General features: G+C 41.5%; 1 protein-coding gene and 1 pseudogene across 2 annotated transcripts in view; one reads left to right on the plus strand and one right to left on the minus strand.

Annotated features, from left to right (window-relative positions):
* Positions 1-3,979: 3,979 nt before the first annotated feature.
* Positions 3,980-20,881, minus strand: part of LOC101988975 (cadherin-related family member 3) — a 76,595-nt gene continuing 59,693 nt past the window's right edge. For both annotated transcript variants that reach the window (XM_005348662.3, XM_013346825.2), the window contains exons 12-19: positions 19,587-19,819; positions 16,024-16,195; positions 14,292-14,533; positions 12,871-13,070; positions 12,098-12,117; positions 10,337-10,404; positions 8,762-8,810; positions 3,980-4,441 (exon numbers count right to left, since the gene is read on the minus strand). In XM_005348662.3, coding sequence (XP_005348719.1) covers positions 4,275-4,441; positions 8,762-8,810; positions 10,337-10,404; positions 12,098-12,117; positions 12,871-13,070; positions 14,292-14,533; positions 16,024-16,195; positions 19,587-19,819 — 1,151 coding nt within the window. In that variant the 3' untranslated portion in view covers positions 3,980-4,274. The remainder of the gene's footprint in view (positions 4,442-8,761; positions 8,811-10,336; positions 10,405-12,097; positions 12,118-12,870; positions 13,071-14,291; positions 14,534-16,023; positions 16,196-19,586; positions 19,820-20,881) is intronic.
* Positions 13,245-13,363, plus strand: LOC113456254 (annotated as a pseudogene).

Below are 20,881 nucleotides of genomic sequence, written 5' to 3' on the forward strand. Positions count from 1 at the left end.
TATTAAAAACTTACTTTGGCAGATAAAAAAAAGTTTGATTTTATGGGAAACATTTTCTATTACCTTGTAAATCCTGAAGACTGATTGAAGCGATGTAAGCAGCATTAACAGCCCGGGAGCCAACTTCTGCAGATGCTTTTTCAAGGCTCTAAGCTCTGGTACAGCTATTATGTGATCAGAAGAGATTTTCTCCCAGGGCCATCTTCAATTTTTCCAAGGAATCTGCGAAGTTCCTTGTAGCTAGCATTCTATCCCCAGGTATAAGGGAATATAATGGGGTAGCAGTCAAGAACACGGCCAGCATCTCTTCCTTTCCAAGACATCCCTTTCAGATGTCAGAATAAAGTTAGAGATGGAAGAGAGAAAGAGAGACACAGAGAGAGAAAGAGACAGAGAGAGACCCAAAGAAAGAAATGTAATAAGACCTAAAAATAAATAAGATATTAAAGGAACCCTTGAAGTGACCAGGTGTTGTCTGTGTTTCTGTTCTGCCCAGTTCCCACAATTGTTAAGTCCCAAAGAAATCACACAGAAGTCTACATTACTTATAAATTGATTGATCCATTAGCTCATTATTAACTCTTATAACATATATTAGCCCATTATTCTTGTCTATGTTAGCCACATGGCTCAGTACCTTTTTCAGCGAGGCAGCCACATCTTGCTTCTTCTGTGGTTGGTCAGGACTGCAGAGTAATGGGCTTCCTTCCCAGAATTCTCCTGTTCTCATTGACCCACCTCTACTCCCTGTCTGGTTGTCCCACCTGTACTTACTGCCTGGCTACTGGCCAATCAGCATTTATTTAAAATATAATTAACAGAATATAGACCATGGTCCCACACCAACCAGGTCAGTGTACACTCACGTTAACTCATTTGATGTCAAACATCCCAACAAACTGTAAATGCTTATTGTTTTTGTGAGTTCCTGAAAAACTTACTGTTTCTTTGGCTTTTAAGTAAGGGTGTTCTTCTAATTCAAATTAGTCCTAAACACAGAAATCCAGTTCCTGGTGCTCTCATCAGAATGAGGAATGCAGCCTATTAGGAAAGCAGAAGCCACCATCCTCATATGAGTTGTAAGGAAATGAGACATCCTTCCCAAGGACCCAAAAATGGGTCATTGTGTTTCACCTTCCAATGAGGCATGAGACAATAGGTCTAACAATCATACATATTAAAGTATCTTAAAATCCCCATAGTGGATTGAATGGGGACCTTCAAAAATGGTGTGCTTGTGTTCTAAAACCTGGATTCTGTGAACACAATCTCTCTACAAACATTCTTTCATTTTGGTTGTTCCAAACCCACACCCCAAACAGGTGCTATATCAACATGAAGTAGAAAAGGCAAGATAAAAAATTACACCAGAACAATGACAGGTCCACGTGCAGCAGGAAGAAATCTGACGAACACATAAAGGAAAAAGTAGCTGCCAGGCATTAGAGAGAAGCGCAGATCCAGGGCTGCAGCCATCAGAGCCTGGAAGAGCCAGGAGGCTTCCTCCCCAGAAACTCCAGGGAACACCTGCTCTATTAACAACCACACATAACACCTAGGCTTCCAGAACAGTGCAGGGCTACATATGCCTCTGATGTTTTAAGTTGCCCAGTTTGTGGATGTGTCAATGGCACCTCCGAAACTGATACAATCATTATTATTAAATTGGGCACATAGTGACACCAGAATTGAGTGTAGTTTGGAGGCAAGTTGACAAAGATACAAAGATCCCACCACAGAGCCTGGCCCTGAGGCCACCTGCTCCACTCCTGTCCCAGACACCTCTGACAGACTGTTTCCTTTCCAGGCCTTTTCTGCCAGCAGGTCTGCAGCTGGATCCCAAACCACCAAACAAATGAAAACAAGCCTGTTTGTGTGGATAACAAACACCAACTTATCATTTCATTTTTGTTTGGTTTTGGCACAGGCAGAGCCAATACAAATGGATCCAATCTAGACTTTGTAAAGAAAGTTTCTAAGTGTGTAGCAGATGGAAACTCAGGCACCTCTATTCGTCAAATCATAATTGATCCTAAGAGAGCCTTCCTGGAGAGGAAAGAGCACTTTCTCAGGCAATCTTTGGTCTCTCCCCTGGAGGAGAATTAGCTTGCCATCTGGAAAAATAGCAGACTGCTCTTTCACAGACATTGTTAAGATAATTACCAACTGGTTCCAACTTATGTAGTCCAGAACTCTGTTCTGACCCCCTCCGTATTCCTGCATCTCCAGTTTACGGGTTGGGAGTCGCTGCCCTGGGAAAACTCTGAGCTGCTTAATGTTTCTTCTCAGAACTCAACCAGGAGATTAAAATAAAGCCGCGAGGGCTGGGGATGTGGATCACTTGGTTTGCAGCACACCTATGAAAATCTCCCACGGCTATGTAAAACCCTGGGGACAGCAGTGAGTGACTGCAATCCCAGTGATGAGGAAATTGACACAGGATGATCCCTGGGGACTGCAGGCCAGTCAGCCTGGCCAAATCAGTGAGCTCCTGGTCTCTGTGAGATCCAGCGAGAGACCCAGTCTCAAAAACAAGATGGACAACCAGACATAGTTATATGCACCTTTAGTCCCAGCACTCAGGAGGCAGAGGCAGGCTGATCTCTGTGAGTTCAAGGCCAGCCTGGTCTACAGAGTGAACTTCAGATCAGTTATAGCTAAATAATGGGTTTTTAAAAAAAATTTAATGCAAAATAACTCCAATTAGAGCAGATTAGATAAAATCAAAAATGCCCACATTTTATAAATGCAGCACTCTCAGGTGGCTGGGAGCATGGCAGGGAGGGAAGACAGAGAGATAGAGCACACGCAAAACCTGAAACCGCGTGTTTCTTTTTCCAGCAAGTCTAAAGAGCCTGTGGGAGTGGTCCTGACCCTCCCTGGGAAGGGGTCAGTGTTTGGCGGGCTTTCCTGGAGGTAAAGTCTGGCCCAAGGCAATTCCCAGGGGGAGAGGGCCTGAGATGGGGCTTTCCACTCCATTGGCACTCCATTGGTGCCCCAAGGATGGCTGCCAGGGGATGGGGTGATGCCCCCAACTTAATATTACATTCCAGACTCTGGATATAGGGGTGCTAGAGGGCTGGGGTCTTGCTTTCAATCAAACAAAGAGTATTGGAGATCTGACATTAACTTCTGGTCTCCACCCATATGCACACACACATGACATGCATCTATGTCTGCATAGACATGAACGCACACCTAAAGAAATAAACAAGTCTGTGATTACTATGTCCATTTTCTAGAAGAAATAGTGGACTTCAGAGAGACTGCAGGACTCATTGCCCTTCAAATTTGCTGACAACCTTCATACTGTAGTGTCTCTTATGGGTCATCCCTCATGGCAGATCTAAGTAAGAAATAATCCTGCTTAACTGTGGGTGTTTTCTCTTCGGAGATCAGGTCTCCCAAACCTTGAACTTGTGGCAACAGAAATGAATACTAAACCATCTGTGGTCATTCGAGTCCCTGATACCTTCGGATTCAAATATTAGTTTATTGCTCACAGTGTATATATTACTTTGGTTAAGATTAATTAAGAGTAAAAAATATCCCAAGCCAGCTTCATTTGGGAGTGAGTGTTGGCACAGACCCTCAACAGTGCTGCGTCCTCCTGCTCTCATGTCTTCTGGGACCCAGATCAGAGGTCATCAGAAAGCCCATATGAGTTTTTAAAATCTAAGTGTACAGATTTTGAAAAGCTTGACACTGGCATTTCCTTAGCAAGTCATTAATAAGTAAAGTCCCCAGATAGTGCACCCTCCAGAGACCCATAAAAAGAAAATTAAAAGCAAGATCAACTGTGCTTCCGTAAAATCCTACATTTTTTTTTGTGGCTACAAGAAATAAAGGGAAAACAAAACAAATTTACCTTTCCTGAAGATGATTCCCATTTCTGTTCTGTAAGTCACTATGGAATAAGAAACCAAAATCGAAGGCCAAAGATTTAATTCAGATACTCAAATTCTTTTATTTACCAGATAGGTGTGGAGCCCTACTCCGTGCCAAGCATGTGCTGGTCTACAGCAGCGAGAAAAACCGTGTGAGATCTAAAAGTGCTATACTCTATGGAGGGAGGTATGACCCAGGATATACACAGATAGTTTATAGTCTTCAGCAAAAGCATGGCTAAAGACTCCAGGCTGACACCTCTTGCTGCCCTCTGTCTGAACCAGCTGATCTTAGAAAGTGACAGACATAGACAGAGCAGCTGACCTCAGGTCTTACAGCTTAAATTTGGGCAGCCATGCCAGTCATAGCCTCAAAAATGCCATCACTCAGAGGAACTGGTGCTTGACTGAGGTTTTCAGGGATGTTGACTCCTTCAAGGGACGGGCCTCTGAGAGGGCATAGGTGCTTCCAAAGGACTCTTCCTGGTGCCCAACAAGTGTCTTCCACTTTCTTGCCCCGGTTCGGCTGTTGTATGCATACACCTTCCCAGAGACTGAGGAGAGAAAGCACACAGCATAGAGAAAGTGAATGGCGATAAACTTGCACCCAGTGTTTAACAGACGCAGGCTGTGTGGTCCTGAGAGGGGCTGACGTGAATTCTCAAGTCTTGCTTTCTTTGCCAAAAGAAAAAGAAGCAAAAAGAATTTTGGAATTTCCCATGCACTTAAAAATGTGTGCCTTCTAGTGAATCCTTTGGTGGGAACAATGATACTATATATTCATACTTCCAGCAGTTACATTAACCTCCACAGATGACTAGGTCTCCATAAAGAGGTGGATTTTTAGAACTTGCATCAGTGATGGAGTCGGAAGCCTCTTGTCTAGTTGACTGTGCTATGCCAATGTCAGGTTCTTACTTTGGACAATGTATTGCAATTTTCAAAGATATTCCCTTTAGGACAGTGGGTCCCACAACCTATGGGGTTTTGATCCCTTTGGGAGTCAAGTGACCCTTTCACAGAGGCCGTAGATCACATATCCTGCATATCAGTTATTTACATTATGATTCATAACGGTCACAAAATTACAATTATGAAGTAGTAATGAAATAATGTCATAGTTCAGGGTATTAAGGCTGTCGCAGCATTAGGAAGGTTGGGAGCCACTACTTTAGGAGAAACTTGGTAACAGATAGGTATGAAGTCATTCTGTACTGGTTTTTGACAATTTTGTGAGCCTATAATTGCTTTTTATAGGTTAAAAAAAAAACAGCTCAAAATTGTCACTGGGTCTGCTCCACCCCACAAGTTCCTTAATTGATTTAAGGATTTATCAATCAATCTTTTTAAAAGTAATATTGAGATATTGGAGAAAAATATGGGCAATAAGGCTTGAAAGTAGCCTATCATGACTGCTTATTGGATGGCTAGATAAAAAATCAATAATAGTAGAAAATTTATTCTTGTAGTACCGTTCATATTGTAGAAGTACTCAGAAAAGTATATGCAAGATTTCCATGACAAACACACCTACTGTGCTGGAGGGGTGCTTACCTGTTAGAAATAGGGAACCTGAGGCATGCATTTGTTAACTGATAGTGTTAAACCATCTGTAAGTGATTATCGCACTTTGAACCTAACAGCCAAATGTAGGAAGGAAGCTGCATGGTGATCTGTGTTTGTTTGACTCCAGAAACAAACAGGACTTTAAACCTCATGTTCTAGGTCCTACCTAACATTTGGTAAACAATGATAAGAAGGAAGATAGGCAGGTTAATATCACCGTCCTGCAGAGCTGTGCTATGCTGAGCCAGATCCGCAAAATCCATTCACTGAAGGATGAGTCTTCTAACGTGCGTATGAACAGCAGTCTTCACTGAAAACCCCTTTCTACACACGCACGCACACACACGCACGCACACACACACACACACACACACACACACAACTTTACACTTATCCAGCAGTTTACACTGGAATTTGATAATGATAGCTATATTGTGCATCTAACAGTCGGGTTCAAAACAAGCGAAGTGGCTGTGGCTGCAGTACAAAACCTGCACAGGCCAGGCCAGCCGTCATCTCAGTGTGTGCATGGAGGGTCTGTTAGTAACTACGGATGCTGGGTTTGGGACAGACGGTGTGGCTGCTGAGAAGCTCCCCTGGCTCCAGGAGATGGCCCTAGACACACACAGGCATCACTAAGTAGACTCTGCAAGTTTTTGTTGCTGTTGTTGCTGTTTTGGTGTTTTTATTTTAAATACGTAAAGTTGGGGAGAAAATGTGTTGGAGATGGAGGGGGAGAAGCTGGAGATGAGAAAGGGAGGTGAATTTGTTTAAAGTGCATTACATGTGTGATGCTTGATCTTTTCCTAGTTAAAAATAATACTAATCTGGGCCCAGAGGTGATGGAGGAAGACATCTGTAACTCCAGTGTTGGTAGTAGTGGGGTGGGGAGTCAGGTAGGTTTCTGGAGCTTACTAGCTAGCTTTACTCTAGCTAAAGCAGTGCGGTCCAGGTTCAGTGGGAGACCTTGTCTCCAAAGTAAGGGAGAGAGCAGTTGAGGAAAGTACACAGTCACAAACACATACTGATTAAAGTAGTTTTTAATAAAAAGCGTAATTTTGTAATTGTGAACATTTGACATAAAAAAACAAAAGAGATTATGTTTATAAAGCACCTACAAGCCTGGTGCATGGTGTTAAAGTATTGACTAAATGTGTACATATTTCTAATTTTAGAGGAAGCCAAAAATAGCATGAAAATTTTTTTAATTGCTTCCAATAATAATGGTAAAGTATGGGCTGGGGTTATAGTTCAGTGATGGATGATTCGCCTAGTATGGGGAGATCCCACAGTGATGGGCCACTCGCCTGATCCATACAAGATCCCACAGTGATGGGCCACTGTCCTGGTGCAGGCAAGATGCCAGGTTCAATGCCAAGCAATGGAAAATAGCAATAATAGTAGCAATAGAGGAGACACGGAGAGGGCCTGGAGTCGCTCACACCAGTTGCTTTCCTAGTCTCATGCCAGGAAGTCTGGTAAAGGATATCATCTGCTTATAGTCACTTAATGTCACCCTGCTACTCTGGTACCCTCCTCATCTGCTTCTGCCTTGCTGCTTCTTAAGATCCAGTCTGTCCTAAAGAGGTACATCATCTCTCTTCCTCCCTGCCTCCGAAAGCAAAGAAAGCCACGTGACTGTAACCCATTCTCCAAGCCTCTGACTCAGTATCAATTAAACAGGAACAATGATGGCATTTCCATCACAGGAATCTGGAAATCAAATGCAACCTTTGTTGTTGTGAAGAATGAGAACAGCAAGCAATGCCTGGCATCTGGCAGCATCTGAATTTGTTCACATGCCCTTTTAGTAAATTACTTGAGACTGAAATTCCTAAGAGCCTATTTAACATACAACAGGTAAGGATGAGTGATACGTTTTCAATTAATAAAATATTTTAAAGAGTGACTTTATTTAGGGAAAACCTGGAAGCCAGCAATAAAATATCACTGATTTCATGCCAAAACACCCAGAGCTGGCAGGAGCTAAATTACAGAGAAATATCACAAGAGTCTGCAGTCTAGTGAGACTGGTTGTTACTAATACCTCATGTTGCATGGCATTTGACAAAGTTATTCTTATATGCATTATGGTCATGTTTAAATTGCACAGCAACCCCCAGGAGACATGCAAAGCCCACTTTTCAGTTGTGATAAGGGAGACTCTGGAATATTAAATGCCTCCGCCAAGGTCACAAGAAAGAGTGTCAATGACATCAACTTCAAAGCCTCTGCCTTCTACTTCCAAATCTGTGGCTTGTCTTTCATCTCTAACCATTCCCTAGGCCTCTTTCTTCCTTTAGGATGACTTGCATGGAAAAGAAAAGTTTGTGCAATGTTTTATAAAACAAAGGTATGGTCTGCTTTGTAGCCCTAGGGTTCATAACAGATAAACAATAGGATAAGAGTTGTGAAACTGACCCATGGGGCCTAGAGATACGGAAGCTGATAAAGACAGCTAAGGCAGCCTTTGAGCTTGACCCTTACCAAGGTTTCAAATGCCGCTTGCTTAGAATCTGGGTAGACATTGGTGGCTCAGCCAATAGGCCAGCAGAAGTGATGCCCTGTGATTTCCAGGGCTGGGTCTCAAAAGGTGACAAGGTCCATAGAACTCCATCTAGAGATGCAAGTTACCGTAGCCAGTGCGCAGCTAGTTCTGACAGAGAAAGTACATGAAGAGGCCAGAGGACCCAACTACACCCAACCTGCAAATGCCTTTCTGTGATGTCAAGCTGTGAGTATAAACACTTTGGACCCAGGACATCAGACGAGCAGCCAGAAGAACAGAGCTGAAGGGGTATCACTTAGCCACATAAAGATAAAGAACTTCCCAGGTGATAGTTCATCACATTCCTGACACACTCAAGTACAAATTATAATAAGATGGTTATTATCCTAAACCAGTAACCTTTCGGGCTGTTTGGTACCCAGAAATATATAATCAGGAATAAAAGTATATTTTATTTATTTACTTGAATGGAGTTAACTAAACTTGTTGTCTATATTTTAAAGATGCATATTTCATACGAAATAATGTAGTTCCTTTGGCCTCATGGAATTCTAAATGTCTGGCCTATATCCCAGGTGGCAATAATTTGATAGGAATAAGTAAGGGTGATGTCCCCCAAGCACTAAATGCCATTGATAATTCAACTGGTTTTTTTTAATCTGATCCCTTCTTAGTCCTAGAGTAGCTTTCTCAAGCATGGTTATTTTTGCAAAGCATTGTAAATAATCAATCCATTCATATTTTTGAGTATCTAAATCCATAAATGATATTTAATTCAAAAGGTACAAAAGCATCATACCTGGATCAATGGCTTCGCCATCAAACACAGTTTCATATACAGCGGTTTCCTTTAAAAAAAAATAATGCTCACATAAACAATAAAGGCAGCTTGATAAAATTACTTCTGTCGTGTGTTGAATACTTATGATGGCTAGTTCTAATTTCTGTCAACTCAATATAGCCTAGAATCACCAGGAAAGAGTCTCAGGAGAGGGTTACCTAGGTCAGGGTGGTCTATGGGCATGTCGGGAAGGGGGCCTTAAGTGTGTTTTTTTGATGTGGGAAGGTCAAGCCTGAAAGTGTATGGCACCATTCCCTGGTTTGGGGCTCTGGACAAGTAAGAGAAGAGAAAACTAGCTGAACCCTGAGTCTCCACGGGTTTATCGCTCTCTGCTGCCGACTGTGATGTGACTAGCTGCTTCAAGCTCCCGTCACTGCAGTGACAGACCCCGTGTTTGTAAGACAAAATAAACTTTCTTCTGTAAGTTGAATTTTTGTCAGGATATTTTATTACAGCAACAGAAATAAGTCTAGGACATGATCTCTTTTCAGCCCTCCCATCTTTCCCATCTGTAGAAGGTTAGCAGTTAGCAGGGAATAAAACTTACTGGCTGTCTCACTTCCTCTCAACATCCCTTACGATGGTCTGCCTGCCATGCTCGCTGTTAATTAGGACACTTCTCTCATGGGACTATTGTATGAGGCGTGTCATCGGTCACACTGTGCCCTTCCTTCCGAACCTGTATGCCAGCTTCCTGGCTTTCCCGACCCTCAGAATGCCGCTGCATTTGGGAGTACTTTAAAGAGGTAGTGAAGAAAAATGAAGATACGGATCTTAGCCCAATATGATCGACAGGACAAGAGCCCATGGGGCACAGACAACAGATTGTCCTCAAGGCCAAAAAGCCTCAACAGAACCCTGAGCATCTCGCCTCTAGGACCCTGACTAACGAATCTGTGGTTTAAACCAGGCAGTCGCAGTGTTCTGTTACAGAAACACCAGAACACTCTCAGCCTCCTGACAGAAAGGGGAGGGAGTGGAGCATTGAGAGGGAGCCAGCCTATGAAGCAATTCCATGGCCCGACAGGACTTTGGTGGGAATGTTCAAAGTGCACAGGAGGCAAGGAGAATGAAACTAAAGGTGGTCTGTCTTGTTCTATGCTGTATTATGGATCCAAGATCCAGCCCTCTCTGATGTATTTATGTGAATTACACATCAGCTAAGCTTTGGCCACTTTGAATTGATTTGCTTCTCTGGTCATAGATTTACCATCTGCTCAATACTCTAACATTGAGGAATTTGCCCAGGTCTGTCCCATGTATAATAATTTTGAATATAGTTTTAAATTCTAAGTAGTATTAAATAATGCTAGATTTACATTTGCCTAGAGTCATTTTTTTCTACGTGCACATATATTTTAGGTAAATTTTAATCTCACCAAGTTTCTGAAATTCAAGTTCTGTAGCACACACTAATTTAGCAAAAATGATGAACTAAAGTGAATTTTATTTCCTTCCTACGAAGCTTGAATAGATTTTGCCATATCCTTAGAAGGAAAATAATGTAACAAAAATAGATGAAAATGTACTTACTGTTAGAACTTCTAGCTTTTTATTTCTGGTTTCTGTGATAACATTTTTTTCTTTTTGATTTTTATCCCCTGTTTTAAAAAAAAAAAAACATAAAATGGTAAATAAACAAGTGAGAAGTATGTAGGGGGCGGCATTTTCAAATGATGTAATTTGGACTGGCAAGATGACTGAGGGCTGAGGTGCTTGCTAACAAGCATGACAGCCTGAGGTTGGTGCCCACAGGGTAGAAAGGCAAACCCGACTCCCACCAGGTGTCCTATAACCTCCCGCAAAATTGAAATTAAAATGTGGTCACCTCAGCAATCCACACACTAAAGTGGAAGTGATTAGCGTGGCTCTTCCACAAGGACAACAAGCAAATTTGTGATGCAGTCCATATTTTTAAAATAACACGAAGAATGCCTTATATAAAAATCTACTGTTTGTGAGGTTCATTTATATGCATATATATTCATATAAAATAACTTAGTTGGAGCATCACTGATTGCCAAATTAAAAAGCCTGGGACCACTGGGTGGTGGCAGCACTGCCTTTAATCCCAGTACTTGGCAGGCAGAGGCAAATGGACCTCTGTAGGTCCTGGTCTATAGAACAACTTCCTGGACAGCCAGAGCAACACAGAAAAAAAAAAACAGCAAATATGGGATACTTCTCTTCAAGCTGCTAGTTGGGGTGTCCTAGAGATTCCCCCAAAGATGTAGGCTCGTTGTCATTACCCATGGTTGCCTGCTGAAACTTGATGGTGATAGTCATGGCTGACACCACTGTGCACATTGTCATAGGACATGGAGAATTCAAGTTGCTGTTGATTGGGAAGCCTCTTCCCTGCTGTCTAGCTTCCACAGTAGTCAGAGTGCCTTGTAAGCTGCTGGGGTTAAGAAGCTGCCACCAGCACTCCCAACTGTGATACTATGAGCTTTAATAGCCATATTTAATAGCTTTAATAACTTAGTAAGCTCTGCCCATGAGTGCAATAACCACATGAACGTTATAGGATAAACAATTGCTCTCTGATTGACTTTTGGGCTGACTTCTCTAAAGGGAAAAAATGCCTGGCACTGTAAATCTAGCCAAGAACAAATGGTTGGGAGCGCACACATCCTGGAAGAGGACCTACTACTATTATTCCGCCAAAGGGTCAAATATCCCTCTAAATTCATTTCTCTATACCAATAAATTGCTGCAGATTTTGGACCTCATCAGCAACGACACAGAAAGACACAACTGGTCAAAGTGGAGAGAATCAGGGCCACCACAAACAGATCATCTATATCAAACCCTCATCCCAAGGCTCAGGAGCCATCATGGAAGAGCAGACAGTTGTAAGCACTAGAGGTCATGGAGGATATGAGCAAAACTATGTCTTCTGGACATGACAGGACTCTCAAGGACAGCAAGGTTGCCAGTGCAAGACCTGCACAAAAGCAAGTCTCTCGGTAGCTTAGCATGGAGCAAGTCAGGGACATTTGGTGACTTCTGGCAAATGGGTTACCAGTCATGTTTGTTTGTTTGTTTTTCTTTTCTAAGAGTATTTATTGTTCCTGGTGGGTCAGCCATTCTCAGAAGATATGAAGTTGTGACAGGAAGTAGTGGACAGGTAGGAGGGTGAATCTAGAAAATTTTACAAGAAAGAACAGAGGTGGCTATGATCAAAATACATTTCAAGAAATTCTCAAAAAGTCAAGGAAATATTGTATTAAAATAAGTACATGTAATTTTTAAATTACATAATTCAAGCATAATTAGTAAATCATATCTTACCTACAACATACTTCATTCCTCTGTATAAAAAGAAAATTTGAGAAAACACCAGTTAAATTATGACAATGTATTTTGAAATAATTTCATTCAATAGTTAACATGTGACTGTTAGCACAACTAGTTTTTTTTTAAAAAGCAACAATGTGATTTTCATTAGCTATTTCCATCTGCTCTAGTGCACCATTCTTAAAAAAAATCCTGTGTGGTTGACAAAAATACAACTCCAAATCTAGAGTGTGTGTGTTACTCTACATGGAAGCACAATAGTGTGAATGTGTGTGTGTGTGTGTGTGTGTGTGTGTGTGTGTGTGTGTGACTAAGATTGAATCCAGAGCCTTGGATATATGCCAGTTAAAACTCAACTGGTAACTCTCATCCCCTTCCTTCCTTTACTTTTCATTTTGATACAAATGGTCCAACTCATGTTGATTTGAATCTGCCATCCTCCTGCCTCAGCCTCCCAGGGACCTGGGATTATAGGCCAACTCCACTCTCGAAGCTATTGCATTCTCTACCCTGAAGAACTGTATTGATAAGTGGCTACAAAAGCAGGTGTGTTTTCTATCCATTTCTTTGGCCTCAGTAAGTTTCAAAACCAATCAGGTGTATGGAGACGGAGCTGACATTTATTGCCTACAAGTCCCTAAATTAATGCCTAGTAAACGTCAAACATCTGCCCAAGCCACTTTGCTTCGAAAGAATATGAGCGTGTTTGTTTGTTCACAAATTTGTTTTTTAATTCTTTATGTCAAACTTAGAAAAAAGTCACATACTTGAGTTTCGACTTGGAGTCTTCCTTGGTCATTTTCTGAGAGCAGTCTTTAATATTTCCATATCTCCAAAAAAGAAAACACATCCAGGAAACCAATCCAGCAAAGAACACAGCCATCAGCGTGAGGACAAAAGGCACGTACCAGGCACTGTTCTCATATGTGTTGATAGCTGTGTACACAATGGTCAGACCTTTCCTTTGCTGGAAAATTATTTCAAAGCAAACAGAGTGTTAGTCCCTGTTTTTAAAACACATCTGTTTACACGGTGTAACATCAGTGTAGAAACACCATCTTAACAGACTCACGCATATTCGTAAGTGCCCAGCTAACAATGAGAAATGCAAAAGAGCCACCAAATTAAGAATGTAGAGATGGTCAACGGCCACACCACCCTGAACGTGCCCAATCTTGTTTGATCTCGGAAGCTAAGGAGGGTTGGGCGTGGTTGGTACTTGGATGGGAGACTGCCTGGGAATATTGGGTGCTGTAGGCATAAAATGAATAAATAGATAGATAGATAGATAGATAGATAGATAGATAGATAGATAGATAGATAGATAGATAGATAGATAAATAAATAAATAAATGTAGAGATGGCGCTGCACGAAATGGCCACTCCACGATCCACATCAAATCCCGTCTCTTCTTTTCCACCTGTCTTCTGATCTATAGCATTCAGGGTTTAGCTCAATGATAACTGAGCACTTTCAGGTTTCTATGTTCCTGGTATCTGCTCCCTTTTGTGTAGCTTGAGGTAACAGTGCATTCTTGAAAATCAATACTCAGGGAAAAAGACTTTGTCGTTTTTATTTTAAAGGCCACAGAACAGTAAAATACACTCTAAAGTCTACTGAGTAGGAGCTTTCATCTTTGGGTGACTGATAAGCCATTATATAATTCAGCAGAGGTTTTCCACATCTGCTTTATAAATGATAAAATGCTAAAAGGTCTGCTAAGTGTTGTAGGGTTGGGCTGAAGATGCGATGCAGTGGTGGTTGTAAGGCCTGCAGTGTGAAGCTCGGCACATCGTAGGTGTCCATTATTATGATAGCAGAGTCGTTGCAAATGTCCATTTGTAGAGGCTTTTAATGGCTCTAATTCACTAAATAGTGCTCCCTTCTACTGAGCAAGACCTTCATATTATTCGACCAGCAGTTTAGGGGAGCTCTATAGGCAGTCTAGTGGCCCTCTATATGTATGCATGTAATTTTCTCTAATTCCTGTGCACACGGTATATTTATTCACAGACGCACAGTGTCCAAGAGAGCCCAGCAGGGCTTTTATGGATTAGTATAAAAGTCAAAAAGCCTACAAGGGACAGTGATGGCCTGAGCATTCTTCCAGCACTTCTGGCTGGTCTTTGGCTTTGCAGTAAACTATTTACAGCATAGAGATCCCAATTAAATTCTGTAACTCTTTACTTCAGAACTGGTTGGAGAAGGTGGCATGCTGGTTCTTCTCACGTAAATGTCCATGACCGCGGTTCCTGTCTTGGGCTTGATGGCTTTGCCGTATTTCAGGTTGTCGTCGATCACGTGCACCACAAGATGGTATCGCCGCTGCACCTCCGTTCCAGATTCGAAGCTGAAAGGATTCTGCACAATTAATTTGGGCGTATTTGTACCCCGACTTGGGTCTAATTTGAAATGAAGGTTTTCATTTCCTTTGAAAAGAATAATGGGAAAGTCGGAATTAGTTTTATAATACATCAAATTGCCTCAAGCTACCTTTAGATGATGTTAAAACACAAATCATGTACATAAGTTGAAAATTTGGGTTTTACTGTAAATTTCCATACCTATAAAGAGCTTATAGTAAAGTTGAAATAAAATAATCAATACATACATGGAAAAGGTGTTTTAAACTAGGCATGTTAGAGTAAGACTATACTCTTAGCACTTGGACAGAAGAGGCAAGAGGATCAAGAGTTCAAGGTCATCCTTGGCTACATAGAGAGTTGCAGGCTAACCTGGTCTACAAAAGACACTGTTTCGAAAAAGAAAAGAATAAGAATGTTTTAAAGGTTAAGGTAATGAGGCTAACCCCCACATATGGTCAGCAACTCTCATGCTCTTATCTGATTATTATCCCTAATATTTTTCCTCTTCCTTTATTTGACTGTCCCGTTCAACTTGGTCTACACCCGTGGTTCTCAACCTGTGGATCATGACCCCTTTGGGGGTCAAATGACACTTTCACAGGTATCACCTAAGACCACTGGAAAACACAGATATTTTAATTGCCATTTATAACAGTAGCAAAATTACAGTTATGAAGTAGCAGCAAAAATAATTTTGTGATTGGGCTCACCACAACATGAGGAACTGTGTTAAAGGGTCACAGCACTAGGGAGGCTGAGGACCACTGGTCTAGACTAGTATCTAATGAGTCATTCAGACCACAGTACCAGTTCCGTCCTCAAGAAATTATGTCCTCCCGAGGGCCTAGAAGACACTATTATGAACAAGAGAAAAGGGGGGGAAATATCAAACTAGTCTTCATAATTAAATAGTATGTCTACACTATCATCCTTTCAGAAGAACAGCATGAGACACATGAAAAGGTCTTATTGTCATGGTCAAGACAAATGTCAAGACAGTGTTTTCCTGTGTAGACTTTCTCTTGATTTATGATTTTATGTGTTGATGGTACCAAGTGTAATAAATAACGAGCACCATGAATGCCTTCCACATCTATCTCAGAATTGTCTGTGTAACAATTTCTAAAAATGTCTCATACATGATTGGTCTCAAATAAAGAAAGATCTCCTATAGATGGCAAGCTGGGGACTGTAATGTTTATGTGAATCTATGAAGAGCCAACAATAATACAGTCAAAACCATCTAGTCTTGTGAACTTGTAACAACATCATCAGATGGAAAGGTGGATTCTGTTTTCTTCTAGTTCTGTGGAGAACAAACTTAACTTCTTGTACTAAAACCTCTATCATTTTCCCGAGTTCTGTAGTCACAGGAGTAATTGAGCTGTGTCTGTAGACATGAAAGGGTGCCATGAAGAAACACGACACTAAGCTATCAAATTGTCTAACCCTAATAAACAGTCACTTCTAGAGTTACATATCATGTCTGACATTGTAAGCTAACGTCAGCTTGACATATGTTTGCGATTAAAAGAAATAATTAAAGTATCCACCAGAAGCTATTTCAAAGCGCATCTCAAAATCGTGTGAATCTCTGTCGTGGCAGTTTAATTTGAGGCCATTGACGTTTGTCCCAGCAACAACATCATCAGAGATGACGGCCGTGGACAGATAGGGGATGCAGACGGGTGCTTCATCATTCTCATCTTCAATGTCAACAGTGACCTGTCAGTGATGAAGGGAGAAGAAACATCACGTCCACATCATGAGATGATCTATAAATAAAATCAGAAACGAGCATCTGGATAGGGGCAGATCACCCAGAATTATTAAGTAAAAAGTCTAATTTTTTTTCTGAGTCTGAATGCATGTTCTTGGAGATATGGATTCTGGCTGTCAGTCCCTAGTTAGTGGTTTATTATTCTTGGGTCGGTTGTGGCAGTCTCTGTCCCCTTTAGGAAGAATTTCAGGCTCTTTAGATGAACCTCTATAGGAAGCACAGTCATGCAAATTAGAGCAAAAGCAACGCTGAAGACCCTATCTTGGAAGCCGAAGCTCCGTAGACTCTTTGAACTGCCCGGGTTCAGTGGCAGATACACCCCGAAGACATTTCCCCTAACTTAATTAAGGGCCTCTTCTGTATTGTTTCCTCAAGCACAATGTATATCTGACCTTAATTAGGGCTATTATCAACATTTTCCTAATTAAATTACCATAAACCAGGAAGCTGTGATTTATATGGAAAAAGATGGAAATATCAATGATTTGAAAATGTCAGTGACAGAATGCCAATCGGTCTGGAAAGGCTCTCTGCCCACCTCTCCAATGACTAATAACTTCCCCAGTAGCATTAGCAGAAGAATCCCTGGTGTGACTACATCTGCAAGAATTATCTTTTCAAGCATGTTTGATGGAATGTTTTAATAACATAGTTAAGTTCTTGAAGGAAATCCTGCATTTCTTAATGTTACTTCTCCGTAGGTTGAACACAGCTAAATGTTGTATCGAATATGTGAGATTTTTACAAATTACATTTAATTTATTTATTTTGTGTACATGTTTCTCTGTGTGTGCGTGTGGGCATACTACAGCACTATGGGTGTGTGATGTGTGTGTGCATGCCTACTATAGCACTATATGTGTGTAATGTGTGTATATGCATACTACAGCACTATGTGTGTGATGTGTGTGTGTGCATGCCTACTTACTACAACACTGTGTGGTGTGTGTGTGTGCATGCCTACTACAGCACTATATGTGTGTGATGTGTGTGATGTGTGTGTGCCTACTACAGCACTATGTGTGTGTGATGTCAGAGGTCAACTTTCAGCAGTTGGGTCTCTCCTTCCACCATGTGGATCCAAGAGATCAAACCAGATTGTCAAACTTGGTGGCAGGCGACTTTAGCTGCTGAGCCATCCTACTGACCTGGAATTTTTTTTTATTTAATCTTAATTTAATTACTTTGGTATAATTCTGGTTGGCATAAACAATCTTGTCAGGGGTTCAATGTAGAATGTCCCCCATAGACTGTGTTTGAAAACTCGGTCCCTAGCAGCCCATGGCACTGTTTTTGAAGAGTTCTATGGCCCCTTTAAGGAGAAAAGCTTCACTAGAGGAAGGGTGTCTTTGGGGACAGACCTGGAAGATTTAAGGTCCTGCCTCACTCCCTGCCTCTCTTTGTTTCATGACTGTGGTTGAAGGGTAACCAGCTGCCTTGTGATCCTGTTGCCATGCATTTCCTGCTTTGAGGGAGTGTGCACCTTCTTAAATGGGAAGCCAAAACACACACATACACACCACCCACTTAAGTTGCTCCTTGCCCAGTGTCTAGTCGCAGCGATGGAACAGTTACCGCTCCAGAGTCTCTGCTGCCAGACTGTTGTTCCCTACTTCTCTCACACAGCACCCCACACCCCCTCTCTGGGCTGCGTCTGCAGGTTTACTTTGTCCTTCCTTCTTGGATCGTTTACCCGCTAGTGTTCATCCACATCAGCCTGATGCTGTGAGTCCTGGAGAATACGCATTCGTCTTGGTGTATGGGAGACACAAAGAAAATTGAGTGGTTGGATTGAATAAGAACAGAAGCTAAATATAGCCAGGCCCAGAACATTCAAACACTGTGGGCCTTGGGAATGATGCTCGAGCCTAGTCCAGTGGGTTGTGAAGTGAATGAAGAGGTCATAGGACAGGCAGTGGACCTTTTTCAGGAGGCATTCTGGCAGACTTCAGGGCCACAAGCAAAGACATGGTTCTAGGAAGTAGTCTGCTCTGTTGGGCCAAATACAGACAATGGGGGCCCAGCCGGGATGTTAGCAATAGATGGGTGAGAAGTAAAGAGACAGATTGCCTAAAGGATTAAAAAAAAAAAGAATTTGGGGGCACATGGCAGAGAAGAGGTGCCCAGACTTCATTCTGTCTCTTTGAGCTGAGTAACCTCAACTGGGTTCTAAGACATCTAAGCTGTGTAAATAAAATGCTTCATTGCATTAAAAAAGGGGTGGAAAGGGTGTTCGAAACTACCTTGCAGTATGGGATTGAAAATGAATTATATACCTAGAGCTTATCATACATAACACTTGACTTTATTGGGTTCTTAATAAAATTATATGAGGGTGATGGTGGTGATGATGATGAGGATGGTTCCCTCATTTCTGGAGGCTTATCTATCACCTTTTTCCTCAAGGAAAGTCAAAGTCAGTGGCATGATCATTTTGGCACTTGATATATTGAACTCCCCAAAGGTATATGTGACAATATCTTATACTTTTATCACCCAGGGTTCTGTGCGTACACATTTGATAAATATTCATTAAGAGGAAGAAAGAATGAACAAGTTCTTCTTTAACATGACTTCTAAGCGTCTATAAGAGAACTGGCCAAGGTACCTCATGTGGACAAGCACTCTCGTGAGCATCATCCCAAGACTGCAAACCTTCAGAATCCCAGACTCAAGGCTTCACCCTCAGCCCTCTGAAAGTCCTTCTAATCACTGATGTGAATAGGTCTCATGTTTTCCTCACAGTGACACAATCACTCAAAAAATAAATAAATAAAAACCAAAACCTTGTGCAATAGCAAAACTTTAGCTTCATTAATAATGTGCCCCCCCATAATAAATACATCTCATATTTTTAATGTCTTTAAAGAGTCTTTTGGCCTTTCTAAAATAAGTTAGAGACACACATATCCTTCCATGTCAATACTATGACATTGCAAACATTGCCTTGAGGTAGAAGCAACCTGGATTTATTGCAAAGCCTATGGATCTTATATTAACCCTGGGTACATTTTCTAAACCCTGTGCCTCAGTTTCCTCGTCTGTATGGTGAAAGTGAGCAGAATAATGCCTCTTTCAACTTTTTCACATCTTTGTTGTCCATAAAGATTCATGCTACGCTTTTAAGAACACATTCACACCAGAGAGAGAAGTTAGACAGTTCCTGCTTCCCCATTCAGACTTGGAAAGGAAAGTTCCGGCAAGTTATAGAGCACTTGAGCAGTAGGAGACCATCACAAGCTTCTCCATTCCCTGCCTGATCTCCGCGAGGTGATAACTTGAAACTTAATGCATTGCTCAGTCATACAGACACAAACCCTGTGTCTCTTTACTTACCGTGGCCTCTGCGGTCCGTGGGTGAGCTCTGTCACAGTCCACAGCTTGTACTGTGAGGTTATATTGCCTGACTGACTCATAGTCTGGCTGACTGGTGAGTTCAATCACTCCAGAGAAAGGGTGAATCCAGAACCTTCGGACAGCCTGGATGTCCCCACTGATTATCTTGTATGTCAGACAATTTGGCGGGTGGTCCTCATCAATGGCAGTCACTTGTCCAACTTTGTAGTAAGCTGCCAATGGTTCACAATGTTTATTTTTCTCATGTACATACACTATAATAACGTTTTTAATTTTTCAAATGATAACCTGAATTTCCCAGGTGATAACGTAAATCCCTTTGCATGGTAATGACTGTTTGAAGACTAACCCTCCTTATGACGGCAGATAGATTTACAGAGAAGCCTCAGCCACTTTAGAGAACTGGTTTCACTCAAATGAAACAACTTAAAATAACTTTGTAATGTTAGTAGTTAGCTTTATCTTATCTTTATGCTGACATTAGTGGCAGATAATGTTCAGAAGCCAGATGCTGAAACCAGAATATCTAGTTTATAAATCTCAGCCTCACTTACTAATGTAACAAAAGGACAGTTCCTTCATTTTCTTTCTTTCTTTGCAGATTAAGTATTTACATACAGACTTGTGACAATTGGATGAACTGAAACACATGAAAAATTAGAATAATAGTAAATGCTAAATAATAATTATTATTTGCCTAATTCTCTCATTGAATTTTCCCAACAGCCTTATGTCAGTGGATTTTATAAATAAGGATTTGAGAGCCTGAGATGTTCATTCTCTCAAGGCTACAGAACAAGTCGGACTCAAGTTCATGTCTCCTAATTCTACAGCCAGATTGAAAAATAGCTTCGCACTACTTCCAGTTAATAGTATGCCCAGACAATCATTTAGAAGAATGGTAATTACAGTACATTGGTTAAACTCAGACGCCAAAATCCTTTGCCCTTTCTGCGTTCACGTTATTAGCCATGCAGGCAACCCTAGCACTCTGGCTTATGACTTGCTTTGATCCATGAGATAGTGTTAGTGAACCTGGTGCAGGCAAGAGTATGAGAAGATTTTGAGAAATTACATTGCCTTTCTCTTGCTGAATACGCCCTCCCCCACTTACACACACTCTCTCCTGACTGTTAAAATGCTCTGTGAAAGTGACTGGTTCTATTTTGGATGTGAGTCTAGCCTTTAATGACTGAGCCCTCAAGAGCATGATGGGAAAATCACAGAGACAGCTGACCAGAGCCAGAGGGAGCTCATGGACCATGGACTGACAG

The sequence above is a fragment of the Microtus ochrogaster genome, chromosome 6, assembly GCF_000317375.1.
Source record: "Microtus ochrogaster isolate Prairie Vole_2 chromosome 6, MicOch1.0, whole genome shotgun sequence".
NCBI classification, from domain to species: domain Eukaryota; kingdom Metazoa; phylum Chordata; class Mammalia; order Rodentia; family Cricetidae; genus Microtus; species Microtus ochrogaster.